The sequence below is a fragment of the Spinacia oleracea genome, chromosome 2 (genome assembly GCF_020520425.1).
Source record: "Spinacia oleracea cultivar Varoflay chromosome 2, BTI_SOV_V1, whole genome shotgun sequence".
NCBI lineage: Eukaryota > Viridiplantae > Streptophyta > Magnoliopsida > Caryophyllales > Amaranthaceae > Spinacia > Spinacia oleracea.
The window spans coordinates 61,843,838-61,869,065 of record NC_079488.1 but is presented as its reverse complement, the minus strand read 5'-3'; the positions used below and the strand labels follow the sequence as shown (position 1 = coordinate 61,869,065).

General features: G+C 36.7%; 1 protein-coding gene across 3 annotated transcripts; it reads right to left on the bottom strand.

Moving 5' to 3' along the window:
- Nucleotides 1-330: 330 nt before the first annotated feature.
- On the bottom strand, nt 331-24,286 carry LOC110804837 (solanesyl-diphosphate synthase 1, mitochondrial). Of its 3 annotated transcripts, XM_022010444.2 has the most exons (12): nt 23,999-24,278; nt 22,638-22,713; nt 21,869-21,949; nt 21,707-21,778; nt 17,011-17,157; nt 16,194-16,280; nt 10,403-10,474; nt 10,183-10,268; nt 6,304-6,436; nt 3,841-3,930; nt 3,296-3,394; nt 331-810 (listed from the first exon to the last, which is right to left on the bottom strand). In XM_022010444.2, the coding sequence occupies exons 1-12, from the start codon at nt 24,142-24,144 to the stop codon at nt 631-633; spliced, it is 1,269 nt and encodes a 422-aa protein (XP_021866136.1). In that variant the 5' UTR covers nt 24,145-24,278; the 3' UTR covers nt 331-630. The 3 variants fall into 3 exon arrangements, 2 of the variants coding, with proteins under 2 accessions (XP_021866136.1, XP_056692849.1); XM_056836871.1 differs by lacking the exon at nt 3,841-3,930 and having other exon boundaries at nt 23,999-24,281; XR_008927866.1 differs by lacking the exon at nt 331-810 and having other exon boundaries at nt 3,549-3,930; nt 23,999-24,286.
- Between the last annotated feature and the right edge of the window lie 942 nt (nt 24,287-25,228).

Below are 25,228 nucleotides of genomic sequence, written 5' to 3'. Positions count from 1 at the left end.
ATAAGTTGGGGCAAAACTTGCAGCTGGTTGACAAAGGCAGGGCCGTCATTGAGACAGACTCTGACAACAATGCTGATGATTTGGAGTGTTCTTGCAGAGATTAGTGGTCAAATTATACCATTAAGTAATAAGATAACGATCACTTAACATCGTGTACCAGTAAGGGCATCAAATGCATTTTTTAAATTCTCACGCGGATCTGGTGAACTATTGAATACACGAGGCTATCTAGTACATTTTTGTAAACCTCAATAATATCTGATGAAAAAACCAGAAAAAAAATCCGAATAGAGTGCTCACCGCCTAATTTGTTATCAAATCACTTGTTATAAAAAAATGAAAATTTGTATACATCTTCAAATGTACAGAAACGTTACGTAGATGTTTTTTGAATTTTCCTCCAAACAATGAATTACCCAGCAAAGCATAATACATTGTAACGTTATTACAACCCATATCTTCACTGTTAAACCTTCTACATAGAGGATTTTCGTTTTGCTTTCGGTTATTGGGTGTAGTTTCTAAACTCAAACAAAAGTGTTAGAAAGAAAATACGAGTATGCACATGACGTCATGAGCTCATCATATATCGAACAAAATCTTGGATTTATACCTATAGGTAATATTTGCTCACTTGGTTCTTTTTATCACTATCTTTGTAAGATCTACTAGTGCTTGCCTGGACTGTCTAACATCTTCATCATCATTCTCCGGCAAAGAATCAATAGCTTTAACCGCTAGCCTTGCATGCTTCAGTGCCAAATCCTTTGCTCTTTGTATTCCTTGACTTCTTCCTAGATAATCAAGAGCCTAAACATAACACAAGATTACATTTCTCAAAAAATAAACGGTACGCCGATAATCAGCCAATCTCTAGAAAATACATGCAACTGTGCAAGCAAACATAATCATTCTTAAAACGTAACAGCGTAACAGTGTAATAAAAAAGAACCATGATTTTCTTGTGGAAAAGCAATTGGATATAGAAGATGAGAACAATAGTTCAAAGGAAAAAACTTGCACACCCCCACCATGAAAGATGAAAGCCCAATTACAATAATATCTTTGAAACAGAAAATCTTACAACTTCAGTAAGAAGAGCCCTTCAACTAACAACATTAAGTTAAAGGGTAATCAGGAATCACAAATTCTTATTTACAATGGGTGTACAATAAATATTGTACACCGGAGTAAAAGTTAACTCAAAATGCTTAAAAGTTAAGCTTATATAGGTAAAAGTTATGTATTTTTTTTGTGATAAATTTTTTAATTTTAATAAAACTTATTTCTTTAAAATGACAAATAATGTATAAAATTAATTATTTAACCCTTTAAAAAGTTTATCTATCAACTTTTTTATTATTAATATAAAAGTTAATCAAAACTAGGTTAAAGTTACAAAAAATTGGGGAAAAGTTATATTGGTGTACAATAAATTTATTGTACACCTAGTGCGCGCAAGACCTTTTGATCAAGAATAACTTTGAAATATTTCCCTAAACAAAATAGAGAATAACTTTGAAATACATAATTATATCCCTCTACTCATCATCTTTATCCTGGATAATTTGTAGACGAATTTCCAAAGACATCTATGACAAGCATTTATCCTAGACAAGGCATCCTATCCATACTCCTAGGTCTACATTTTTCAAATAAGAACTCTATCAAAAACCACCAAAATCCTTCAGCCAGCACTATATATGCATAATATGTATTCAAAACTCTTTAGTGAACGTTTTTCCATATATCACCGTGAAAAAAGGAGAAATGAGACAAGAACGTTAAAGGGAATGCCGAAAGTAAATCAACTTCTTACTACTTCAAGCGGAATATGCTTCTCACACAATTGAATCTCCTTAGACCTCCGTAATAAATAAACGAAACCCAATTCAGTAGTAATTGACACATACGAAGTATTATCAAAAGAAGAAGCCAGGAGAAATAGAGAACAATACTCAATCAGCGAGAATAAAAGTCTTTCTCTAGCTAATGTAATTATGCTTATTTAGCCAACTATATTATAAAATAGGCCTTTGATCTATTTAGAGCAAAGTTTTACGCTTCATTTGGATAAAAGGAATTGGAAAAGGAAGGGAAAGGGAGGGAACAAGCCCCTTTGTTAAGATAAGGGGGTTAGGGGAAGGAAAGGAAAGGAAGGGATCCATTTCCCCTCCTATAATAAACACAATCCATCAAAAGTTGGAGAGATTTGGAGGGGAAATGGAGTCTTCGGGATCCTATCAAATAACTCTATTACTCCACGTATTGTACATTATTTTCTTGATGTAAAATAAGACGGTAAATAGGATTTACCAAGGAGTTTGCTAGGGAACTTCCTAGGAACAAATAACGTTGGCTATAATTTGGTGAAGAAAAGAAAGTAATATACTTCATCCGCTTTTATTTAGATGATACGCTTTATTTTGACACAAAATTAAGGAGTGAAAGAAAAAGTCTAAAGACAATAATGCCCTAACTTATACCTATCCAATGTACCGACTTCCAAAAAGTAATGTGGGGTAGGGGTAGAATTGGAATTGTATCTTACAAACTATTTCAAAAAGATAAACGTGTCAACTAAATAAAAAAATCCCAAAAAGGAATATGTGTCGACTAAAAAATCCGGAGGTTGCCGGTGTTTTCCGGTAGTGGTTGAGGTGGCTAATAGGGTGGTGGAGCCAGCGACGGGGTGATTTCGATAGTAGGTCCAGTTGTTGTGCAATGTTATTGGTTATGGTGGTCAACGTTCTTAGGAGGTGATGGGGAAAGAGAATGGAAATACTTAGGGACGAATGGGGAATCAACTTAGAAGACTTTGGAGTGACGTGAAAAAAAAAATAGGGTAAAGGGAATGACAAATCAGGCTTAACAAACAAGATCAAAGGGAATGATATCAGTCCATTCCCTTTCCCTTAGATGAATATCCTAACCAAACGACCCCTGAGTACATTTCAACAAAGTCATAACAAAAACTAGAAAATAGTAGTTAAGAAAGTTTTATGATTTAGGGGTTCAGTCAAATGGGTATACAAATTCTTCCCATTGCTCCTCCTCGAAAATCACGAGTGGTATAACAATTCCCAATTGACCATTTAGGTGCACCAGGGGGCAGGGTCCCAATGCCAAAATGATAGTACTTCAAAAAATTTAAATGTAAATCTTTTTAGGAAAATGAAATAGAAGTTTACTTCAGTAACTGTCACCCAACATTATATCAAAGCATTGGTAATATGCAGAATTCATAAACAAGAAACCAAGCAAAATTTGACATGAAGTTCAAACAAAAACTTACAAGATCTATATCTGCAGGATTGTCAAAGCCTCGCTGCAGAACTTCACCTAGTTGAGGAAATTCTTCTATAGCAAACAACAACGGAGCTGTGATGATTCCCTGAGGAGAAGAAAGCAATATGTGGCAATTTGAGATTGAAGAAAATAAAAGGCAGCCAATATTGGGGAGGTCCAAACGCAACTATGCCCCTCAAAGAAGGGACTGGATTTTATTTTTTTATCTACATACACACACACACACACAACACACGCACCTGCACGCAAACACAAACAAACACACACAGTTTGTACAGTTCTGTAGTAGTGATGCACACAATACACGATTGCCAGGAGCATTGCTGATTGTGACATGAAGTTCTATCTACGTTTAAAAAGAATTCATCTTCCATAAAATTAACCTCCAAGCCAAGGTTACAAGAACATTGGCTTCTCGGCTGGATTTGGCCTCCGTACACTTTTGATGTGTGTCAAGGGGTCCCACTTCCTTAAAGAATATTTTTTGGCAAACAAGTACAATGCTCTATCATAGAAAAAGTAAAAGATTACATGGCGAATATCAGAGAGTGAACTTTTTCCAAGAGATGCAGATGTGCCCGTGAAATCAAGAACATCATCTATCAGTTGATACGCCAGTCCCTGGGGAGAAAAAAAGAAATGGAGATATAACGAAAAATATATGTATATATATACCGATATCATTGAATGGGGTTTTTTAATCAGTCAGATTGGAACAATTATTTTTATGAACAGTAAAACAATCACTAGATTTTGCAGCACACAACAGATCTGAGTATAATATTATGCAAATGCCATTAGGAGATTTCATAAATTAAACACAATAAAAGATCACGGGAAATGGGGTCCTTAAGGTCTACAAATAATTCCATGGTCTACATAGATATCCAGTCCAGAATGAGCTCATGGAAGGTGCTATAGGACACTTATTTAACAGAAGCTTTCTTCTGTGAGATAAATAGGGATGTACATGTGCAATGTATCCCTTCAGAGATCTCAGAAGGAATAACACTTTCTTTACCATGACATTTTAGACATATACCTACGTAAGCAAAAGGAGCATATCGTCAAAGATATCAATACACAGAAACAAGGTACCATAAAATCAAGTTGCCTTAATATCCAAACAAAGCTATTATCACCAAGAGTCTGACAGATAAAGCATAGACTTAGGATTGTCATAAATGAGAGATAGGAGTAGCAACAAGTCACATTCCGGATATATTAACCACAAAAAGTACCAACCCACTTTGAACCTACAGAAACCCAACTCACCTCCTTTCTACCATACTCCTCTTACCCCTTTCTCTCTCAAACAACCAGCCACCGTCGACGGCTACTACCACCACCGCCATACACCGCCACCAGTACTAGTACCCCTCTCTTCCAAACCACCCACCACACACACCACCGCCATATGCCACCGGCAAGTCGAAATTCTATAAGAAAATTAAAAAAAGAGGCGTCCCAGAATGGTGCCACCACCTGGCATGGGCGTCTATCAATTCTGCCCACGCCTTGGCTGAGGCACGATCCGCGTACACCCCCTTTTTATTCTTTTATTATCTTCATTTCCAATTAACTGGGGAATTAGAAACAATTGTAAACATTAATAAGTCATGAATCATTTTCAATATTAGTTGTTATTGAAAATTAGTTTTGTAAGTGTCATTGTTTCTTTATGTCGGCAGAGTGGTGGCTGCCAGAATATGGTTGCTAGAGTGGTGGTGGCTGAACTTATGGCTGACCAGAGGTGGTGGTAGTAGGTTAAGTGAAGAGTAGGGGAAGGTGGGTGAAGAGAGATAGAGAGAGAAAGGATAAAATAAGGAAGGGGTAAAGTAGATATTTAATTATGCGTAGGATGTAAACTTATTGTGGTAAATAGCAATCCATATTCCATAATACTTGCAGAAAGCAAACAAAAACATCAACACTACCCAAGCAAAGTGAATTATTCATCATGTATTGCTTTCTGCAAGTGTTATGGACTTATGGCTGTTACGTGATGAATGTATCATTTTAATATCTTAAAACTCTTGATTTAAAATTGGCTGTTAGTTTATTTTGTGGGATGTGGAATATAATTCTTTGGGATGGTTCACTGCATATTGTTACCTCATAGATTAGTAAGATTGCTTACTTGTGCTAAGAAACAGTTGTTACCTCAGGTTGACCTAACAAACAGCCCCATCTCAAAGTTATATAATCCAAAATTCATCCTTTGTACTCTGTGACAACAAAAGACCACATCATAATTCACAATGCAAAGGCAATTTTCAAATGAACACAGGTAAAGAAGATACAGTCTTTTGCCTATGAAAACACGTTCTTAAGCCGGGGAAAAAAAAATCTTAATAGAGGTCTAACAGTTGAAAGTCACTTAGAGGCAAAATAATTTCTGCAACGAGAATACAAAAGATTGTGATTAAAAGATAAATACCGACCACAAAACAAAAGAACGCGTCTTCAAATATTCCTCAAGCTTAACAGTACCAGCCACACAATTCATGCAGCCAGAGGTCATAAGCCAAATTTCTCACATGTCAACCCATGACTTGGTAATTCCACATATTCCTCAGAAGCCAATATTTTAAAAGATTTCCTAAGCCTCGGAGCAAATAATTTTAGAGACAACAACGTAACCTTTCAGCAATTAGGACATGCAACATAAACAATTAACACTAAACTTAGGACATACGCAGCTTCACGCAACTGAAGGTTTTCAACATCCATGTAGTAGAATATAAGCTAACAATCTAAGCCTCATGACATGAGATCATCATTTTATTAACCACATGCTCCACAAGTAAGGCCTGTACTTGATAGCTGATAACACAAGCAAAACTAGAAAGAATAGCATGTTAAAAGACCTGTAAAGAAGATCTACCGTATAAAACTCTTCACAAATTTGACAAGTAATTTTTTTTTTCCATTCCAGTCTTAACATTTTACATGTACCCAGCTGTAAAATATAGTGAGAAATATACTACTCACGAGATGTTTTCCATAATCATAAGCTAACGTTGAAGTTTCTGCAGTTTGCTCCGTAAGAAGAGATATTGCCTTGCAGCTATTTGAGATCAATGACGCTGTCTTGTAATAGGTCTTTTCCATGTAATACTGCATGCTGCAAGTGGACATGAACCAAATATCAGCCCTACGGATATGAGCTCTGTTACTCGTACTCTTCATTTTACCTGAAATACCCGTGTCTAATCCTCGACACTCGGATATGGGTATGGACACTCAGACACTTCATTATGGGATAAAACCATGGAAATTTTCCTAATTTATCCGAGTCAGACACTAGGACATGCACCCGTGTCCCACACTAGTAACCGAGTTCCAGTAACATAGGATGTGAGAAACATAAATAAAAAAATCAATATGTCATAAAGCAGCTAGGTATTAATAAAAGAGTATCAAACGGTTGGTGCACAACTGCACACTGCACAGCCATCCCATCTGAGCCAATAGAGAAATCACAAAAAAACAACGGATTGGAAAAGAAAAACATATAGTTGGACATATGGTGCCCCAGCAGCCAGAAAAAAAAAAATTTAAAAAAAAAAGGGTTACCTACTAGATTGGCTATCAATCTTTTAAATTACTGAGTTTCGGAAATGGCAAACCACCATCAAAACAGGGAAGGCAACAAACTTGTCATAGATAGTCTTTTCCAGGTAATTCTAAGATATAAGAACAGTAGCAATATAACCTATGATGTTTACAACACTATAAAAACCAGAAAAGTGAATAGCTTGACAGCCCTATATTTATTTTGCCAGGAAACGCTTTAAAACTTTTCTAATAGAGATTCACCAAAATTATGTCAATCCAAATTAAATCCCTCGTCACATCAAGTAGAAAATTTTGAATACCATACAAACAAATATTCACCTCCATAAAATATTTTATTATTTTATCTTTTTCCCTGTATGAATTTATAATTAGTAGAATGCAACTGAGTCTTTCAAGCAATTTACCCTGAATATCCTCATGTCACTGTAGCAGCCTCATGCAAGTTCAACTCTGCACACTTAATTTGACCATTGCCGTTTTCTCTTTGAAAGAATAAAGTTTCAGAATATTAGTTCTAGAGCTACTTGAAAGCTAGCTATTCTACTTGATTGTATCTTTAAAACATGCGATGCCTCTTGGTCAACCACTGATTATGAAAGATGTGTTTGACTGTTTGGTAGGCTTAGCACGTTACCTGATCAATGTGAAAAAATAGACGATCGTAGTTGTTCCACCAAACTATCCTATCTTCTTGCCTCTGCAACCAAAAGTCCATATTACACATCTTTAAATCACTAAATAGTGAAATGGGTGACGGCTACATAATTTCTATATTTTATTCCTCCTTGTTCTGCCTTTCGTAGTATCCTCTCTGAAAGTACTGTGACAATGGTACAATCAGCACTTGAAATTTTAATTCACGCTAATATCAGTATATCAGCAGTTGTTTTCTTAAAATAATGTTGTTAAGTGCTACTTTCAGGAGGGGCAAGATGTTCATGATGAAAGAATTCTTTGAGCCTATGCATCATTGACACAATGCCCTCCTACTCTTTTTACAAAACAAATAAATTATAGGAAATATTCACAACAACAATCCCAACTATGGTACTAGACATCATTCCATGATAATCAGAACTGACGAATGCCTTCCCAAAATGATCTGGTTACCTACATTAACTTATTAAGCAGGTCAACTGCTTATGTGGCACAGTGACTTTCTTCCAACCCCTTCTATTGTTCTCTCTCCTCTGTTTCTGCATGTGGATTCTCTCTTTCTCTGGACAATCTTTCCACACTTTATAACCTCTACACCAATGTAGTATTGAAGTCTACTATGAAGATCAATAATTATTGGAAACTCCAGAAAGTTTGTTGCAGTATGCAAAAACCTGAAAGTGCACAGCTGCACAGATATTGGTCGTCAACTCGTCATAAACAAATGAACATCTAGAAGTCAAAAGGTGCTGGAATCAAAACCATTTGTGCTCGTGAACAATATAAGTTCATCCATATAGTTTATTGTTGATTTGTCCATATACAAGTTAGCTTTACAGTCTATAATATATCTCCAACTTTCCAAATTGGTCTTATCGAATTGAAGAAAATTTTAGAAACATGTGTTTTGAAAGAGAGATCGTGGGGGATGATTTTTCTGCAAGGGGAGGAAAAAGAAGAATGATTTGATAAGGAACAAAGCCATGGTTGTAGGTGTGTAGCTGTTAGGGACCAGAGTAAGCTGTGTAGCTGGGGGAGGAGGCAGGGAGGGAGACGGAGGAGGAAACCACGAGGAAGGGAGGCTGATGGAGGCGGTATGGCCGGGAGGGACTAGGTCAAAGGCAGGAGTGATGGTTTGCAGGCAAGGGAGAGGAGAAGAGGGTCCGTTGGGTGATAGAAAGGGAAGAAAAGGGAGAAGCAAGTTAATGGTTACCTCGGATCATTTTGGGAAGAGTCTCCCGTAGTTTGAATTTTTTTATGAAAAATGCATAGGTGAAATTTTTCCTTTCTTATAGACGCAGAAGACCTCACTAAGGGGCCTAATACTAGAATGTGGACGAGATACCTTAGGGGCCCAATATCAACAGCAACATTGTCTAAGACAAACAATCCCACTCCTACCTCAATATGTGGAATTGTTAACAACTTTCACATTAAGTAATCATTTTATTAACCACCAAAAAGAGAAGTACAGCACACACACACAGTCACACACAAAAAAAAGACTTACAACACCTCAAACAAGCTAATTAGCGGAGCATCGGTATTGGAAAAGCCCACCTCCTAGGAAGGGTGACAAACCCAACACTTCATATGCAGCTAAATTAGATTAACAACAACCTCCTCATGTTTTCATTTGCTCTACAAGCAACTCCAAAAATTATATTCCTGAAAATACTATCACTAGATTTACAACTAGTGTTAAATATTTCATCATAAAGATGCAACCAAATACAATAAACAGCTTCTGCAAATGCTATCAGGTACAAATTGCACCTATCAGTGGACTTCGTAGCCTTTTAAAAGAATGATCTATCTCTCCACTCAAACTCTGCACATGTCTTGAATAACCTAGTAGCATCAAAATCTTCTGCAAAATTTCAGCGCTAAACTTGAACTTAAAAAACAAATGAGAACTGGACTCAGGCTCTTCTTTACATAAGCAGCAAATGGGATCACAATTTACCCTCCATTGAATCAATCTGTCTACTGTAGGAAGCCTGTTTTGCAAATCTACACTAATATTTAAAACAGGATGTTTTGCATACCATGATGCCACAAGTCATCTCATTGATTTATTTATTATTATTTATTTATCTTCTCCTAGATTAGATGTTATTTTTCTTTAAAATTTATTTTATTTGTGTCGCATTCTAATTTCAGTTTCACTATAACCCAAATGCATCATATTTTTATTATTTTATAATTTCCGCATCCTCCCCTATAACCGAATTTTTAAATTAAGAAACCGTGAATTGCACGGGATAAAAACTAGTTAAGCCACAAAAATAACAACACTTCTGGGAGAAGCATGAATATTACTCAAGACTCTTCGCCAAGGCACTTTTTCTTAGCTGCCTCTCAGTTTAAGATATATTTCCTTGATAGAAAAATTTCCACATGCAGCAGAGCACACCACCTTCCACAGTCCACACTGATTCACAATAGCCTGAGATTGGACAAGATAAGAAAACAGTTTTTTATGCATAAACCAAGCATCCCAAGTGCTAAGAAAAACCCTTCTCTCAACATGGCAGCCAATTTTTTTTGTAAATGATGTATAAGGTCACCCCTTCCAAACAAAGCATGACTGCAGACGATGAGAAAAAAGTACTCCGAGAGCATAAAACATACTTTAAACGCTGCTCAGATGTCGTTGTCATCTGCATTGTCTCACCAGTGATAAGATGCTCAACAACTTCAGCTATTAACGATACGATCTGAAAAGCACATCCTTGTTTAAAATTTTGTTTCATATCTGAATTTCTAACAAAGCATAACGAAACAACCGACAAGAAAGGAGAAAAAACAATTTCAAATCACAATTTCAAATGTCTCAAGTTTAAACATTTACCTCATCATTTTCCAGAGAGGCTAGCACCACAAAAGCCCTAGAGAGCAAGAAATTACCCGCTAAAACTGCCAACTGCACTGTATGAAATAGATGAAGTAAATTAACCTGTACTCAAGATTCTTTATAACAATATTAAAGAAATATAGATAAAAGGTAGTGACAAGGAGGTCAAGGACAGAGAGAAGGGTACTTTGATCCATTCTCTTTTCTTACCCAAAATTTATTTGTCATAGGTTATATGGGTCAACAGCTCAACACTGAAGAAACCAATAATCCTATTGATTTGTCAGAGAAGTTAATTGTATCATTTTCTTAACAACTGATGAAAAGGAGTACACGCAAAAGACAAATTGTCCCCTAAAACAAAAAAAATGTAAATCACACAATAACCCAGTTTCTTGGAACCTCCTCAACCGAGTAATCCTTGAATCTCTGCTACTTTAGCCTATTATCACGCCAAGTAATTTCACTTTGTCTAACAGCAAATCAGAAGAAAAAGAAATACCATACACCACAAAGATCCCATGAAACCATTGCACCACACCAACCTTACTCTTACCGACCCCCTATAACAAATTTGTAGCTAATCCACAACCTCCAAAGGGAAAATCCATTATACCTCATGCATTCAAACAACCTCTTCAAGAGGTAAACTTGCCTCTAAACAATGTGAAAAAACCATGTGACAAGACTCACTATTAGCACATCTGAGCAAGCAAATATCCGGACAAATAACCAAACCCAGACTTCGCTTTTGGAGTATGACATACGCATGGATTGTCCGAAATTCCATACAAAAGTTCACACCTAAAAGCCACCCATACTTTCGGAATGAAATTTACTTTTGGAAAAGCCGGAAATTGAGGTGTTGAATTGTTGATTCAAACAACTGAGAAAAGATTTGCAAGCAAAAATCCCAATGAATCCTGGTCAACTCTCTTGAATCCTCCATGGATAATTACATCAAGTTTATTTGGATGTAGTTCCTTTAAAGGACTGTGTAGTCTTACTGTCATTGTCATGAAACTATTACTCTCTCTAGTCTTGAATGTTAGTCATATTTCCTTAGAGTTGTTTTTTTGTTAGTCCTATTTGGTATCTTTCCTTTTTTTTCAAAACTGTATCCCCCTTTTACCCTCGCATCAATAAGGAATCCCAAGTTAATACCTTATTGCCCACTTGTTTTTAATTAAATGTCATTCAACCACCAACCCATATTGAATTACCGCTACTGTCAGATTCCCCCCCCCCCTTAATTATTTCTCTCACCTAAATACATGGGCTAAATTCCTACTAGATTCTTGGACAAATGGATTGTCAAACATTCTAAGTATAAGATGCTTTCAACTAAACAATATGTTATGATCAAAGAAAATAAAGCGACAAAAAAGGGGGAGATGTCACTTAAACTTAGTTGGATAAGAGAAAATGAGAGACAGAAAGGGAAACAAGTTCCCTTGTTTGAATAAGGATTTGGATAAGGGATGGTGGAAGTAAGGGGAGGGATCCCATCGCTCCACAATTGGAGAGATTTGGAGGAAAAATATAGCTCCACCTTCCCCCTAGCCTTCCTCCTCTTTCCCTCCCCTTCCTTTCCCTTCTATCTTGCTATCCAAACAAAGCGTTAACACCTCCGTAGTGAGGGGATATCACCTAATACCTATTCACCTGGGTAGCTGACAAAGAAAGAAAAAAGTGAAAAGGATGTTACTTTTCTCTCTCCTTTTAACCATGTAAGTACTTGTAGAGAGACGGTGTGGGGCCAGGGAGTGGGAATAAGCGCATGACTTTTTTTCTTTTTCAAATATTAACTTTTTCTCTGGGGAAAAACCAACCAGAACGCTTCACACACAAAAGTTGTTGCTTTCCTCGCCTAGCGCCACGCCTCATTTCGCCTCTTGTAATTCGCTCTGCTAAGTCTTCCTAAAGTGATTTCTCTAGCGCCTGAAGCCTAGGAAAACTAAGCTCTCATGAACATGTGTCTTAGAGGTACACAAAAATCTTGATGAAAGCTCAACCAAATTTTAATCAACTTTTGAAAATGAATGTTACAACTTGAACTCCCTTCCTACATAATCACAATAAAATACATTCTTAATTTCTTAAGGTAATAATATATGAAGTTCCTTATATTTGGGCTCACAATTATTAAATAATAAAATATGAAGTACTAAAATTATAACAATCTACATACAAGTCCAAGAAGCTAGATAATAACTAGTTATAACACGCATATTTCTAGAGTTCTAGTGCAACTAACTCATCCTAATGTAGCAAATCCAAAGGAAGTTGAAGATGAGATGCCTCGGTGAGCCTCATTGAAGTGAGTCACACGGCGCACCTAATAATCAATAAAAAGTAATTGTGAAACAAATTGTCAACGAAATCGCCTCACCCTCTTGCGCCTCAGAACCTAGGCGCGCCGTTTTATACACTGGATCACACATGGTGCATTAATCCCACAACTCACTCATATACCAAGATCCAACATGTTCGTCGACCACTTACATCCCATTTACATCCCAGAGACCGCAATGCCACTAAAATAGATACAAATACAAAAATAAACGGACTAACTTAGGATTAATAGAATAAAACGACACAAGCAATTGTATTTCGAGGAATCCATTAAATGTCTAAAATAAATGATTTGTTTCTCAACACAAGATAGGGATAGGGGGGGTGGAAACGTAGGCAACCATTTACCAAAGAAATGCAAATCTACTACCATTAGATCCAAGATCCAGTGGAAAACTACACCTCTTTAAACAAACCAATAATTAGACATGGCTAGCTGATAAGTAATACTACGCAATAGATGTTAAGCGATGTAGAAAGAAAGCATAGAACCTTTGACAAACATCATCAATCTGTAGCATAGGCATAGAACAAGAACGGAAAATGGTAAACTTTGAAGTACGAAATGCGAAAGCGACCAAATAGAAAAACTGTTAAAATTATTTTTGTTAAAGATCCTCGGTAGACTTTTCTCCCTAGCCATGTACGTTGAGGAGAATTTGCTAACAAGCGCCTCTCTCACAAATGGCAAAGAAAAAACTACTTCAAATCCTTCGGGAGGTAATGGCGGCTCATCATGGCAATCTCAAGGATTAGTTTTATAAATTATCAGTACCTAAATTTCTGGTGGCAAGGAGGCTTGATTTGACAGGGCGCATGAGGGGAGAATGAGTATTTTTTATTAAAGTAAAAAAGGGGAACGGAGAGTGTATATATTAGATAGGAAAAGAAATGTCTCACATCCTACAAGTGGGAGACATCGATTATCCTACTAAAAAGTATTAATGCATCATCCTTTGCCAGCTGCCTTTTTCTTTTATCCTTCCTTCCAACTTGCATTCCTTGTTTCTAATCTCTTTGGACTTATTCTCCCAAACCGGCCATTAAAAAACGGGATACTACCATCTACGTTATTTGTTCCAAATAGACTCCTATATCCTTTTATGATTTGGGTCCACCACATAAAAATTATTAACCTTCCCTTCTCCCCAATTTATCTCTCCTAAAAAAGAACTTTCCCCATTATCTCAGTTTTTATTTTTGCTTCACATAATAATGACCCACTACAAGAAAGTCTCCCAAAGACAGGACATGGGGAGTATTAAGGTTGCCTGTTTATAGACTTGTAGCCTTCTAGAATCTAGATAAATCTAGATACATTGAGTGATACATCCCACAGACATCTTACATATCTTACATATGTTGTGTATTTAGTTTTCGCCAACGAATACCTTTGACATTCTTGTACTTCCATAAGTGGGACAGACGAGCCATGTTATGCAAGATAAACCTAGCTGATGGAAACGAGACCAAATATTGTGTCATTAAGCCAATAATTCTAGACCTTCAAGTGGCAAAATTTTGAAAAAGATAAAGGTGTAGTGTGGAGATAGAGATCCTAGAGGCAAGGCGCAAACCACAGCGTAAAGTGCACGCCTCGTTGAAGTAGTCGCACATAATAAATAAAGAATAAAAAAATTTGGTGTACAGAGCACCTTGGTTCCCCACTTCGAAACCACCTCCCCTAGTCCAATAAGAGCAATTGACTCTAATCACTGGTCTTCAGCACCCAGACACATTTTATAAAGCACTTAGAAGTGGGAACTGTTTCAAAGGACAGTTTTCTATACAACACATTTTCGGCTCCTAATTAAGTTCTACAAAATGGCAAATTCTACCATTAGACGATCGCGTGACATGTGAAGGAAAATTTCACCTCATTTCACAGTGAAAGTCACCCTAAAATTTTAGTTATTAATAATAAGGTAACCTTTTGTAACGTTAAAGAAGTCTTCCTTAATTATACACTTGTCTCACACAAGCATTACCCCTACACAATATCTCCTTGTTAGTTTTCAAACGACAGGGAGTCGAAATTGAGCTCTGCACTAAAAGCAGGGATTTTGTAAAGGAAGAGTAGCACAAGCATAGATAAAAAATGCGGTATCGGTCACGGTCACGGGATCGGTCGCGGAGTCTCGGTAACGGAAATGATGCGTTAGTCGCGGACCGTGTCGCGGTTGTCGCGTAGGAATTTGAAATTTGAAAAAGAAGCCCCATGTCAGCCCCACTCACTGCCTACCCTAGTCCCCTCCCTTAAACCGTACACATGACATACTTAAATGATTACTTTTGTCTACCTTCTCTCTTCTCTCTTGTTTTAGCTCTGAAAAGGGAGTTCTCTAATCTATTTCAGTGGAGTTTCTCCATTTCTTTCCTTTTTCCTTTTCTTTTTACCGAAAACATGGGGAATTCGGCTGAAAACCGAGTAGATATGAGGCTAACGTTTAATGCGGACAAAATTCATTCGGATCGGTTGAACCGGCCGAGATATCGCCGTTTTTAAAAACACCTTGACAACTCGGGATATCTCGTATCGCCAGCCTCCAAAACCTAGTTAACTCGGGCGATACGAGTTAACTCGGGCCAGTTTTTACACCATGAGCACAAGTAAAGCGTACATATAAATTTCTGGATAATGATGACTGTGATAAGAAAGAAAACTTTCATTTGGAGATCAAACTCATAAATCTTTTGAAATATAGGGCCTTACAATATAAACGGTCCCCCTATTTCCTTTTTTGATTTGGGCCCACCTATTGCTACAATAAATCAAAGTCAACCTAAATTTCATGATTCACTACAGCTTTACCAGTGTTACTCTACCAAATTCTTGAAGATAATATGAGTTTGAAATGCATGCCAAATGCAATGGCTTGGATAAGGCTCTAAGTTCTTATGCTTGTCCTTCCAAATTAGAAAAGTTAACATATTTCAATTAAATTATTAACACATTTATACTTCCCGGGAAATTCCCTTACAAAACAATTCGTCAAAAAAAAAATCATACAAGCTGTCCTTTAATTCCCTTTGGCCCCTGTTTTTTTCTCGATTACATGATATGCAAACATAGATATGTTTTGGTTTCCTGCCACTGAGACCAACACAAAAAAGGGAGGGTAAGATGTAAGAGTATTCTGAGAACTTCCGATACCAAAAAGGTTGAAAAGAAAAAGGAATTCCGGATACGTATATCACAAAAATCCGACTCACATAGTAGGCACCTACAGTAATAAGCTGACAAAGAAACTTTTGAAACAATCTGAAAATATCAAAACAAAAAGGTGCCAAGATTTTCTGAATACTACAGTTAACAGAACTGAGCAACTGATGTATCAATTTAAAATTAAAAACAAATAAGGCAACATATGACATGTAGAATAGCCATTATCTATCACAATAAACATGCTGCACAAGAAGCTGAGAACATTACCTTATTCCCCATCAGTGAGTTTAATGAACTAACACCACGCCGTGTATCAGCATCATCCAATACATCATCGTGAAGAAGGCTTGCCACCTACAACAACAAAAGAATCTTACTTGAGACCAATGGAGGACATTCATTTCAACCATCAATCTCTAAAGTCTCCTCCATATTATACATTGACAATTAAGAGGATGCCCTAAATTCCCAGCTAACACAAAACTTGGTAACTCACTAACAGATAAGAAATGAAAATACCAAAAGCATACATCATGTAGAAAGATAATATGTACATAACTCCTGCAGGAATTCAATTTCTTCCAGTGAGCAACGGAATAGTTAGAAATCTTTAGAGGACAAGAAATGCATAAAGTATCTGATTCCCCCTGAAGCCATCATGAAACAAAGAAAGACCAGGATCTAATACTGGGAAAGATAATTCGGCAGTTTGGCCTACAAATATTTTCACCTAACAGCAAGAAAAAGAATAGAGACAATAGCAACAAAACAAGTCTATTATGGATACTGCCACAGGTGGATAATGGCAGTCAGATTACACAAAGCCTTAAAGAGAAGCAATCGATATAGAAAGTAGTAAGACAAAATGAAAGTAGCAGACAACTTGCATTTAAAGTAGTAAGAAAGTAACACAAATTGCACTTAAATTTAGTTAATCAAACTACATAGTCCACACATCACAAGCCCGATTCAGCATCATATCAAGGTAACTCAAACTTTGAGAATATAACAATTTTGAGCAGAACATTTAATATAGAAGCAAAAGAGAATATGAAGGGAGGAATGATATTTATTATAAACTGACATGGATCATCTCTGTGATCTCAGCAATGCACTGTTGTCTTCTACGAAGCTCTGTTTCCAGATTATCTATTACCCCGGTAGGTGATAGTCTATCAACAGAGGGCATAGACACAGGCATGTTCAAAGCAGTGGCCATCAACAATAAAACCTGCACACGGAAATTCAATTCTCAGTGAACATACTTGGCAAGATAAGAAAAATCTAGACTTGATCAACGTTAAAATGCTAAACTGGATTGATTATTGAAATTCTGCAATATTTGCGGAGAAAGATGTGAAATATTAGGTTGCTTTTTGACCTATTTCATAACACCCACAAGCAAAGTATGATAGTATTTGAACACCCATCCCCCTCATACAGTTCTAACCCTGTTTATCGATCCAGTTATGCACAACAAATTTGGGTTTAGCACTTTAGCCATGTGTTAAATAACATTTATGATACTATTTATAGTCTTCTTCCTTCGACTTTGAATAAGGTTGTTGAAAAATCGGTTCAGACCACACCGAAGACAATAGGTTAGATTTCCAAGTCAATAAATATTTCATTTTCTGGATTCAATTGAACCAAGGAAAACACCAAAACTGGACCAGACGAATGTTTTAACCTAAATTAAACAAGGGTTCTTTAACTTCGCTTCAGAATCCATTTAAGTCTGATTATGGTATGAATTTCTTTTAAGAAATTATATAAGAATATGGTCAAGTTTGACAATGGACATGAAGTTTGATATGTATGTTCAGTTTGTAAGGACCAACCATAATGTTATTTTGAATAATGAATTTGTAATGTTCCTTTTTGTTTGTCCCGTTTGGATTATTCCATTTGAAAAGAGAGAATTTGACCATCAGTGTTTATCGATTTACATAAGAAAAAACAAACCCGTGTGGGATCTTGTTAGATACGTCTCGATGTGTAGTTTCAAAATGTCAACTTATTATAATTTTTTATCATACAAAATTGATGATATCTATGTTTAAACGGGTGCCTTGAAAACGTAAAAAGGTAAATGAGACAAACAAAAAGGGACGCAGTTTGTAATTGATACAATACCTTATACTCCCTCCACGTTTTGAATAAGTGCATCGGTTTAACCGGCACGTAGTTTTAGAATTTCAAGTTGAATTTTGTATAATATGAAGTGGGTAAGTGGGTGTGTTCTTTGTTGTAGGAAATGGAGAGTGAAAGAATTTTCTATTGTAAAAATTGATGGCGTGAGTAGACCTAGAAAGCGGGTCGTTTGGATCGGGTTCGAACCGGGTCATTTTGGGCCATTTATACTTCAGATTGGGTTCGGGTATGGGTCGGGTTCATTTGGGTTTCGGGTTACTACGGTTGTTTGATAATCAGGTTTAGGTCAAGATTTCGGGTTCATATTGGATCAGGTCAATCTTAGTTTAAAAAAGCACGCCCAAGGCGCGCCTAGGCTCAGCCTTCAGCTCTACGGGCTCACTAATGTCGTGTGCCTTAGGTAAGGCGCAAGGCACAGCGCCTTGTGCGCCTTCAGTCTTCAGGGGCAGGTTGACGTGGATCTTTTATTTACTTTTTTTTTTCCTTTTTTAATGATATACACACACCGTATATGTTAGAATCCAACCTTCCTTTACTTGTATTTCTCTTTTCTATTGCTTTCTAGGATCTTTCTAATAGTTTTCTAGGCTTTAGAGAGAATTATCATGTTACTGTAATTCCAGTGTTCACTGGCAAGTTTTAGCTAATTCAAAATAAACCTCTATGAGGGGTATGAACCACTACCTCTCATCAGAAGATGTCTTTGCTTAATTCATGTGTTGTTGCTAGCCTTTATAGATATTGTGCTGTCGCATGCTTTTAAGCTTTCTAAGACCCAATAAAGTCTCCCTCACAATAGATACACTCTCGTCGACGGTCCCGCTTGTGCCTGCTGTGCGCACACAAGCGCCCCGTTCGACCCTCGACCCTCGCTCTTGTCGCCAATAGGCAAGAGTGCCCATTCAGAAGCAAACACCCGCTCGTGTCCCGAGCCTTGAGATTCACTTTCCGCACAAGGCTTGCGCCCTTGCCGCCCCATAGGCAAGAGCGCGCCGCACGGATCCAGTGTCAAAACATTCGGACCGTGACACTATATGACCTATTAACGGTCATATCTCTACAACCTAAGCTCTTTGGGTAGTGGCAGTAGCATAATATGAGTTAATTTTCATATTTCCAGCTTGTAATTACCATGGAAGGTTCTATTCAGTCACATCATCGATGGGATCACGCGATGCTTATGAACCGGCAAGAAAATATGACACTCCAATAGCATTATGTTGTTTTGAGTATAAATTGTGTTAGTTTTGTTCAGTGTTTAAAAAAGCGCGTTTAAAGCTCGCTTAAGCGCTGAAGCTCGAAGCTCTAGGGCAAAGGGCTTAATTAGGTCTGAGCGAAGCGTTTGTGAAAAAGCGCACCGAAGCATACTTAAGCGCATGAAGCGCAAAAAGCGTATGAAGCGCGCTTTTTTGAGCTTCATTGAAATTCTTCTTTTTTTTCAATTTTTCACTTTAAAAGCTTTTTTTTATATGTTGTTATTGTCTATTGGACCACATCCTATTAATCCTTAACAATAGAAAGTGGGCGAAGAGTCCAAAGAAAAGAAAAAAGAAGAAAAAAAGATGACATATCCTTTTGAAAATACTAGCATAGTTTTTTTTGTTTCCTAGTGGATATTACATGATAAACACTATGTTATATGCTTCATTTTGTTAAAACAAGGAGCAATAGGGAAGAAAATCAGATGTTTATGTGTTTTTGTGGTTATTTCAGTAAGATATATATCCATAATGGTAAAGAAACCTTGAATTCTTAAAAAGTGCGCTTCACTTCGATGAAGCTCGCGCTTTGCGCTTGCGCTTTACGCTTAAGCTCTAGGACTCATATGGCTTTAGTGCGCTTTGCGCTTTTTTAAACACTGGTTTTGTTCTATACCGAATTTTAAGGTTTATTAGGAAATTATGTTTTTGGGACTAAGGCTTTGTTGTTGTTGTTGTTGTTGTATTAGGAAATTATGTGCGCCTCGTATCCAAAAGGCGCGCGCAAGCCTTGCGCCTTGCGCCTAGGTTCCATCACCATTGTGCGCCTTAGTACGTCTTGCGCCTTTTTAAACTAAGGGGTCAATATCGAACCGGTTCATATCAAATCAGTTCATACCGAATCCGGTTTTTCGGGTTATGTCGGATTTGGCTTAGATCAAGTTTTTCGAGTTGGGTCGAATTTTGATTAGGTTATTGCTCTTTAGATTTGGTGGTCATTCACGAAATAATAATTATTATTATTATCATTGTTATCGTTATTATTATTATTATTATTTATATTATTATTATTATTATTATCATGTAAAAATATTTTTTACAAAAAATTAAGGGATAAGACTTAGGCGTATACAGTTCGAAGTTTAATGGTTTATGGTATGGAAGTTATAGTAAACGATCAATGGTTAATTTTCAATTTTTACAAGTGATAAACTAGGCGATTCAAGTCTTAGTTCTACTAATTTACGGGAGAGAAGACGAGACATGAGACATGAGACATAGACAAATATAATACTGCGTAATGTATTTTAGTGATCAACAATAAATTATCATGATTTAGAAAAGTACGTAACTAGTACCGATACCAAAAGCTCGGATTACTTCTAGGACAATATGTCGTTATAAATGAAATTTGATTTCTTTTATTAAGTTTGCTTTATTACATTTCCACATATCATAAGTTCATAACATTATCAAAGCTTTTTCCTATAGCACAACAGGGAATAAAATAAAATGAAAATAATAATAATAATAATAATAATAATAATAATAATAATAATAATAATAACAATAATAATACTTAAAGCTAAAGAAACTTGTATTTAAACTATTGGTAAATTCTAGTTGCTCTTGGTTCGAATTGATTTCGGGCCTTCGGTTCGGATCGGTTCGGGTTGATTTAAATTTTACAGTTATTTTCGGTTCTGGTTAATTCGGTTACAGGTGAAGATCAGTTACTTCACTTACTAAAAGATGGAGGGAGTGTTTAGAAAGATTGATGATAGTATGTAGCTTCTTTCCTTCAAAGCATGGTTTTAAAAATCATTGTGAATTGATCGATTGAGGAAACTAATACTTGTTATAAAAGTTCTTACTTGGACGGGACTTATGTTTGGACCGGTCCAGGTTTTGGACTAAACATATTCATCCAATTTTAATCAGTGTGATCTCTAGGTCTAGAAAATACATTTGTCAGGTTCTGGTTCAGTCCGGTCCAATCCGATTCTAAACTGATTTTAGGGTAATTGTTCATTTTCCTTTGTAGTTACTTTACTTGAGATCTGATACTTGTACAATTGTACCCAACCCTCCTCCTCTTTGTGTTACTCGTTATAACTGCTTTTACTACTCATGCTTTTCTAGACTAACTTTCCCGTTGGATCAAGTCTTACTTACCTTAGCAGTTTGTTAGAGTATATAAGGCTCAGTTTGTGTGCACTTCGACAACAGACCACATGTCAGTAATAGGGACAGCGTGTTCACAATTATTATTCTATCAAATTTCCAAAAAAGAACCAGCTTCAGTTTACACGTGTCTGGACACTCTCTACGTGAACTCCCATCGCCCAAGAACTATTCAGTGTCATTTAACATCAAATTTCACATACAGATATGTACAGTGCTTGGTAATATGCAATCAACACATACTGTCGGGCGAAAGCGCTTTCCTTCAACTCCCTTCTTAAAGAAATATCCAGCAGCAGATGCCAACTTAGGGACCTGCAAGAAGCAAATAGAGTGAATGTCATACAACGTCCAGCATTTAGTAGCCCAACCTCCACTGAAACCATATTATTATTACTGGTTCACCTCTGTGACCACCATTGACCGCAATCTATCGGTTAGGGGTGATATTTCATCAGAAACAAGGGAAAACGGATCTAATTGGTCCTGCAAAAGAAATTCAGTGACTTTCAGTTGAAAATTACAATAAAAAACAGTGCCGAAAAATAAGACCAATCAACCAAAATTCTTGTAAGAACAGCTGTAGTTGTAATCTTAAGTCGTTTCTGTTTATCTCTCCATCTACATTCCCTGGACATCAGAAACATTTATGGCGTAATGCATACCCATCATTAAAAAACTCAAAGCTACACATTTGTATTTATGTTTTACGGGACATAGAAAGAGGACTATCATTTGACCTGCATATTAGGACATGCAATCTGGGATGCGGACAACAATTTACAGCTGGGGGGTCAGACCCGTGCTCCGGGCAACATTGCCTTACACAGGGCTTTGCTTCACCTCATTTTGTTTATTAATATACTTTTCACAACTTCTGTGAACGAGTCAGAACTTATATGTTAACTAGTCCAAATTAAATATCCCAACCTCTTCTAAACTTTGTGAACTTTGCCAGACATTTCAAATTTTGCTGAAGCTTATTACATTGCATTTCTGAAGTTTTCTAAATCTGTGAAGAGTGAAGACAGCTAGCATGCCTAGCATATTAAGGAAGCAAGAACATTCTCATGCACAAAGAATTTGTCAACATATAATGACTGCTTTAAGTAAAAGTTCAGAAAGTAACCCTGAGCTTATAACACTGGCGATAGAACTTAGTTCAGGAACATACCTTCACTGCAGTCACTTCAGCTCCTGTCGACAAACCATCAACATGCTTGTACAGCTGCTCGGTTGTCTGTTTCCCTCTGCATAAAACATTCACCACGTCAGGCTTAGCATCAGCCATCACGTGTGTGGCCCTCTGACTAGGATGGGTTTTTAAAAAGAGGATGTGTGTTTAGTTACCAATCATAGAGAACGGACAGGTGAGGGAAGTGAAGCGAGGGAAGGAGTGCACTGGCATAAGTAGTAGCATTTTCCAACATTTGGACATAGTTTGTGTGTGTAAGTAAGGGGGGGGGGGGGGGGGGGGGGGGGGGGGGGGTTGGTTATCATTCCGATTTATTTCCCTTTCCTCAATCCATTTCCAAATAAAGCAAGGTATATCTCACTCTTGCTTCCCTTCCTTCCCTTAAGATCCTTTATCCATACAGACAAATAAAAGAAACTTGCTGGCAACTACAAATCGAAGAGCATAATTTATCCAATATGTTAGTATTGAACATATTATCTCAGTTTTAGATCTTAGTTGACTCCTTTCAGGTCCTCTACTTTCTCCTTCAGCTGTTTAATTTACAGTTGGTGGGAGTAAAAAGAATTTTTAAATAAACGCAAAAGGGGGAAAACCACATAGAGAAAACAACCATGATTACCCACTGGAATCTCACCAATTGAATAAAATGATAAACCAAATGGAGGGATCATAATTACACTTTACGAAGGAACATGGCAATAGAAGTTGATTCTCATATACCAAGGAAATTATCCAAATTCACAATGTTAATGCTCAAATTCAAGAATCTTAATGCCTACGAAGCAAAACTAAAAATTTAAGAAAAAAGCCATATCATGATTGGGCATACACTTGTAATAACAAACAAATTGGAAATTCCATGGCATTACAAAAGAAAAGAATTGCAATAATAAGAGGCATTGCTGTCAACACCAATATCTAACCAATCCCTCATTTACCCAAATTGAATAAAGAAAATTGGATTAAGTAATTGTGCAATCATGTGATTACTCGATACTCTTTTGTTGGCACAAGAATCCAACCGCAAAGCGAAACAACCAGTAATAGAATCAATTTAACAACTAAATACACCAAGTCAGAATAAACTGAAAGCATTCGACTGATCCTCATAACCAGTATCAATACGCAATTGGCTAGCTAAGATAAGATTGTTAAGCTAAAATGTAAAACATTCACGTAATAAGTTACCTTTTTTGGGTTCGCAGTTTCGTGGGGTTTAAGGAGTTTAGATAACTATGCCTGTAACCCTAATTGCTTGAAACCATAAAACAACATCTTGAGCAAGCTAACAATTAGAATGACATAAAAAACAAACTAAAGGACTGGTGATGAATTACCGGATAGCTTCACCATTAACCACACTGAATTGACGACGACTTGATGAATAATCAACTCCATTAATCAATCTTAGCTTCGCAATAGAGTGCTGGTAAAGACCTGGATTGGAGAAGAGAAAAGCACAAACACGTTTTCTGGTACCCATTTCTTAGGAATTTTATTGTTTCGTTTAACAACAGTAATGCTAAGCAAATCGTGATTTAGGGGGTTGTCACTTGTGATTTGAAAAGGACCTTTTTTTTCGCGACGGATTAGAGACAAAGACAAGATAAATTACAAATGGATCGGGAATGTAAACCTGAGAATTGTTGTAAATTTTTGGAAATTTGGTGAACACTACCTTTAAGTTTGATGGTTTTGTGAATTGCTACCTTTTAAAAAGGAAATTATATTTTACTACCTTATAAGTTTGGTTTGTTTGACTAACACTACCATTTGCCTTTTTTGTTAATGTTTTACGTCTTTGGACTCCACTACAACGGTTATTTAATATGGCAAATGCACAAAATGACAAATGAACATAGATATTTAAAAGAATAGAAGAAATACACGACGGAAAACATTAACGAAAAACGTCAAATGGTAGTGTTAGTCAAACAAACCAAACTTATAAGGTAGTTAAATTTAAAAAGAAAAATATAAGGTAGCAATTCACAAAACCACCAAACTTAAAGGTAGTGTTTCACAAAATTTCCTAAATTTTAACCATCGGTCAAGACCTCATTGGTGAAAATGACATTTTCTGAGGTGATCTTGGCAACTGTGTTTTTTTTTACAAAAGGTCTTGTGTGCAACAGGTGCACATTAATATTAATGTGCACCAAGTTGTCACACGTGTGAACGCGCAGAAAATCACGGAAAGAAAGAAAAAAAATCACGCAAAGAAAGAAAGAAAGAGGAGAGAGAAAAGGCGCATAAAAAATCGCAGAAAAGGAGAGAGAGAAAAAAACGCAGAAAGAGAAGGAAGGAAGAAGGAAGAACAAAAACGATCGACATTGAAATCGATCGACATTGAAGAAGGAAGAAGGACGCAGAAGGAAGGAAGAAAAAAGAACAAAAACGATCGACATTGAAATCGAAACAAAAGAAGAGGAAGAACAACGCAGCAAGGAGATCGAAATTGTGAAATCGATATATAATGGAAAACCTAATTAGGAGTGTGATTCAATCCACTCAAAGAATTCAAGTTCCTGTTGAACCTGATATTCAAGATGCAACAATGGAGGACG

Excerpts from the sequence above, each read along its gene's own strand:
- LOC110804837 (XM_022010444.2), bottom strand. The coding sequence starts at position 24,144 with ATGGGTACCAGAAAACGTGTTTGTGCTTTTCTCTTCTCCAATCCAGGT. Across the intron at positions 21,950-22,637 it reads CTGAAGTGACTGCAGTGAAG|GACCAATTAGATCCGTTTTC; the intron begins GTATGTTCCTGA and ends TTTCTTTTGCAG. Across the intron at positions 16,281-17,010 it reads AGATCACAGAGATGATCCAT|GTGGCAAGCCTTCTTCACGA; the intron begins GTCAGTTTATAA and ends TTGTTGTTGTAG.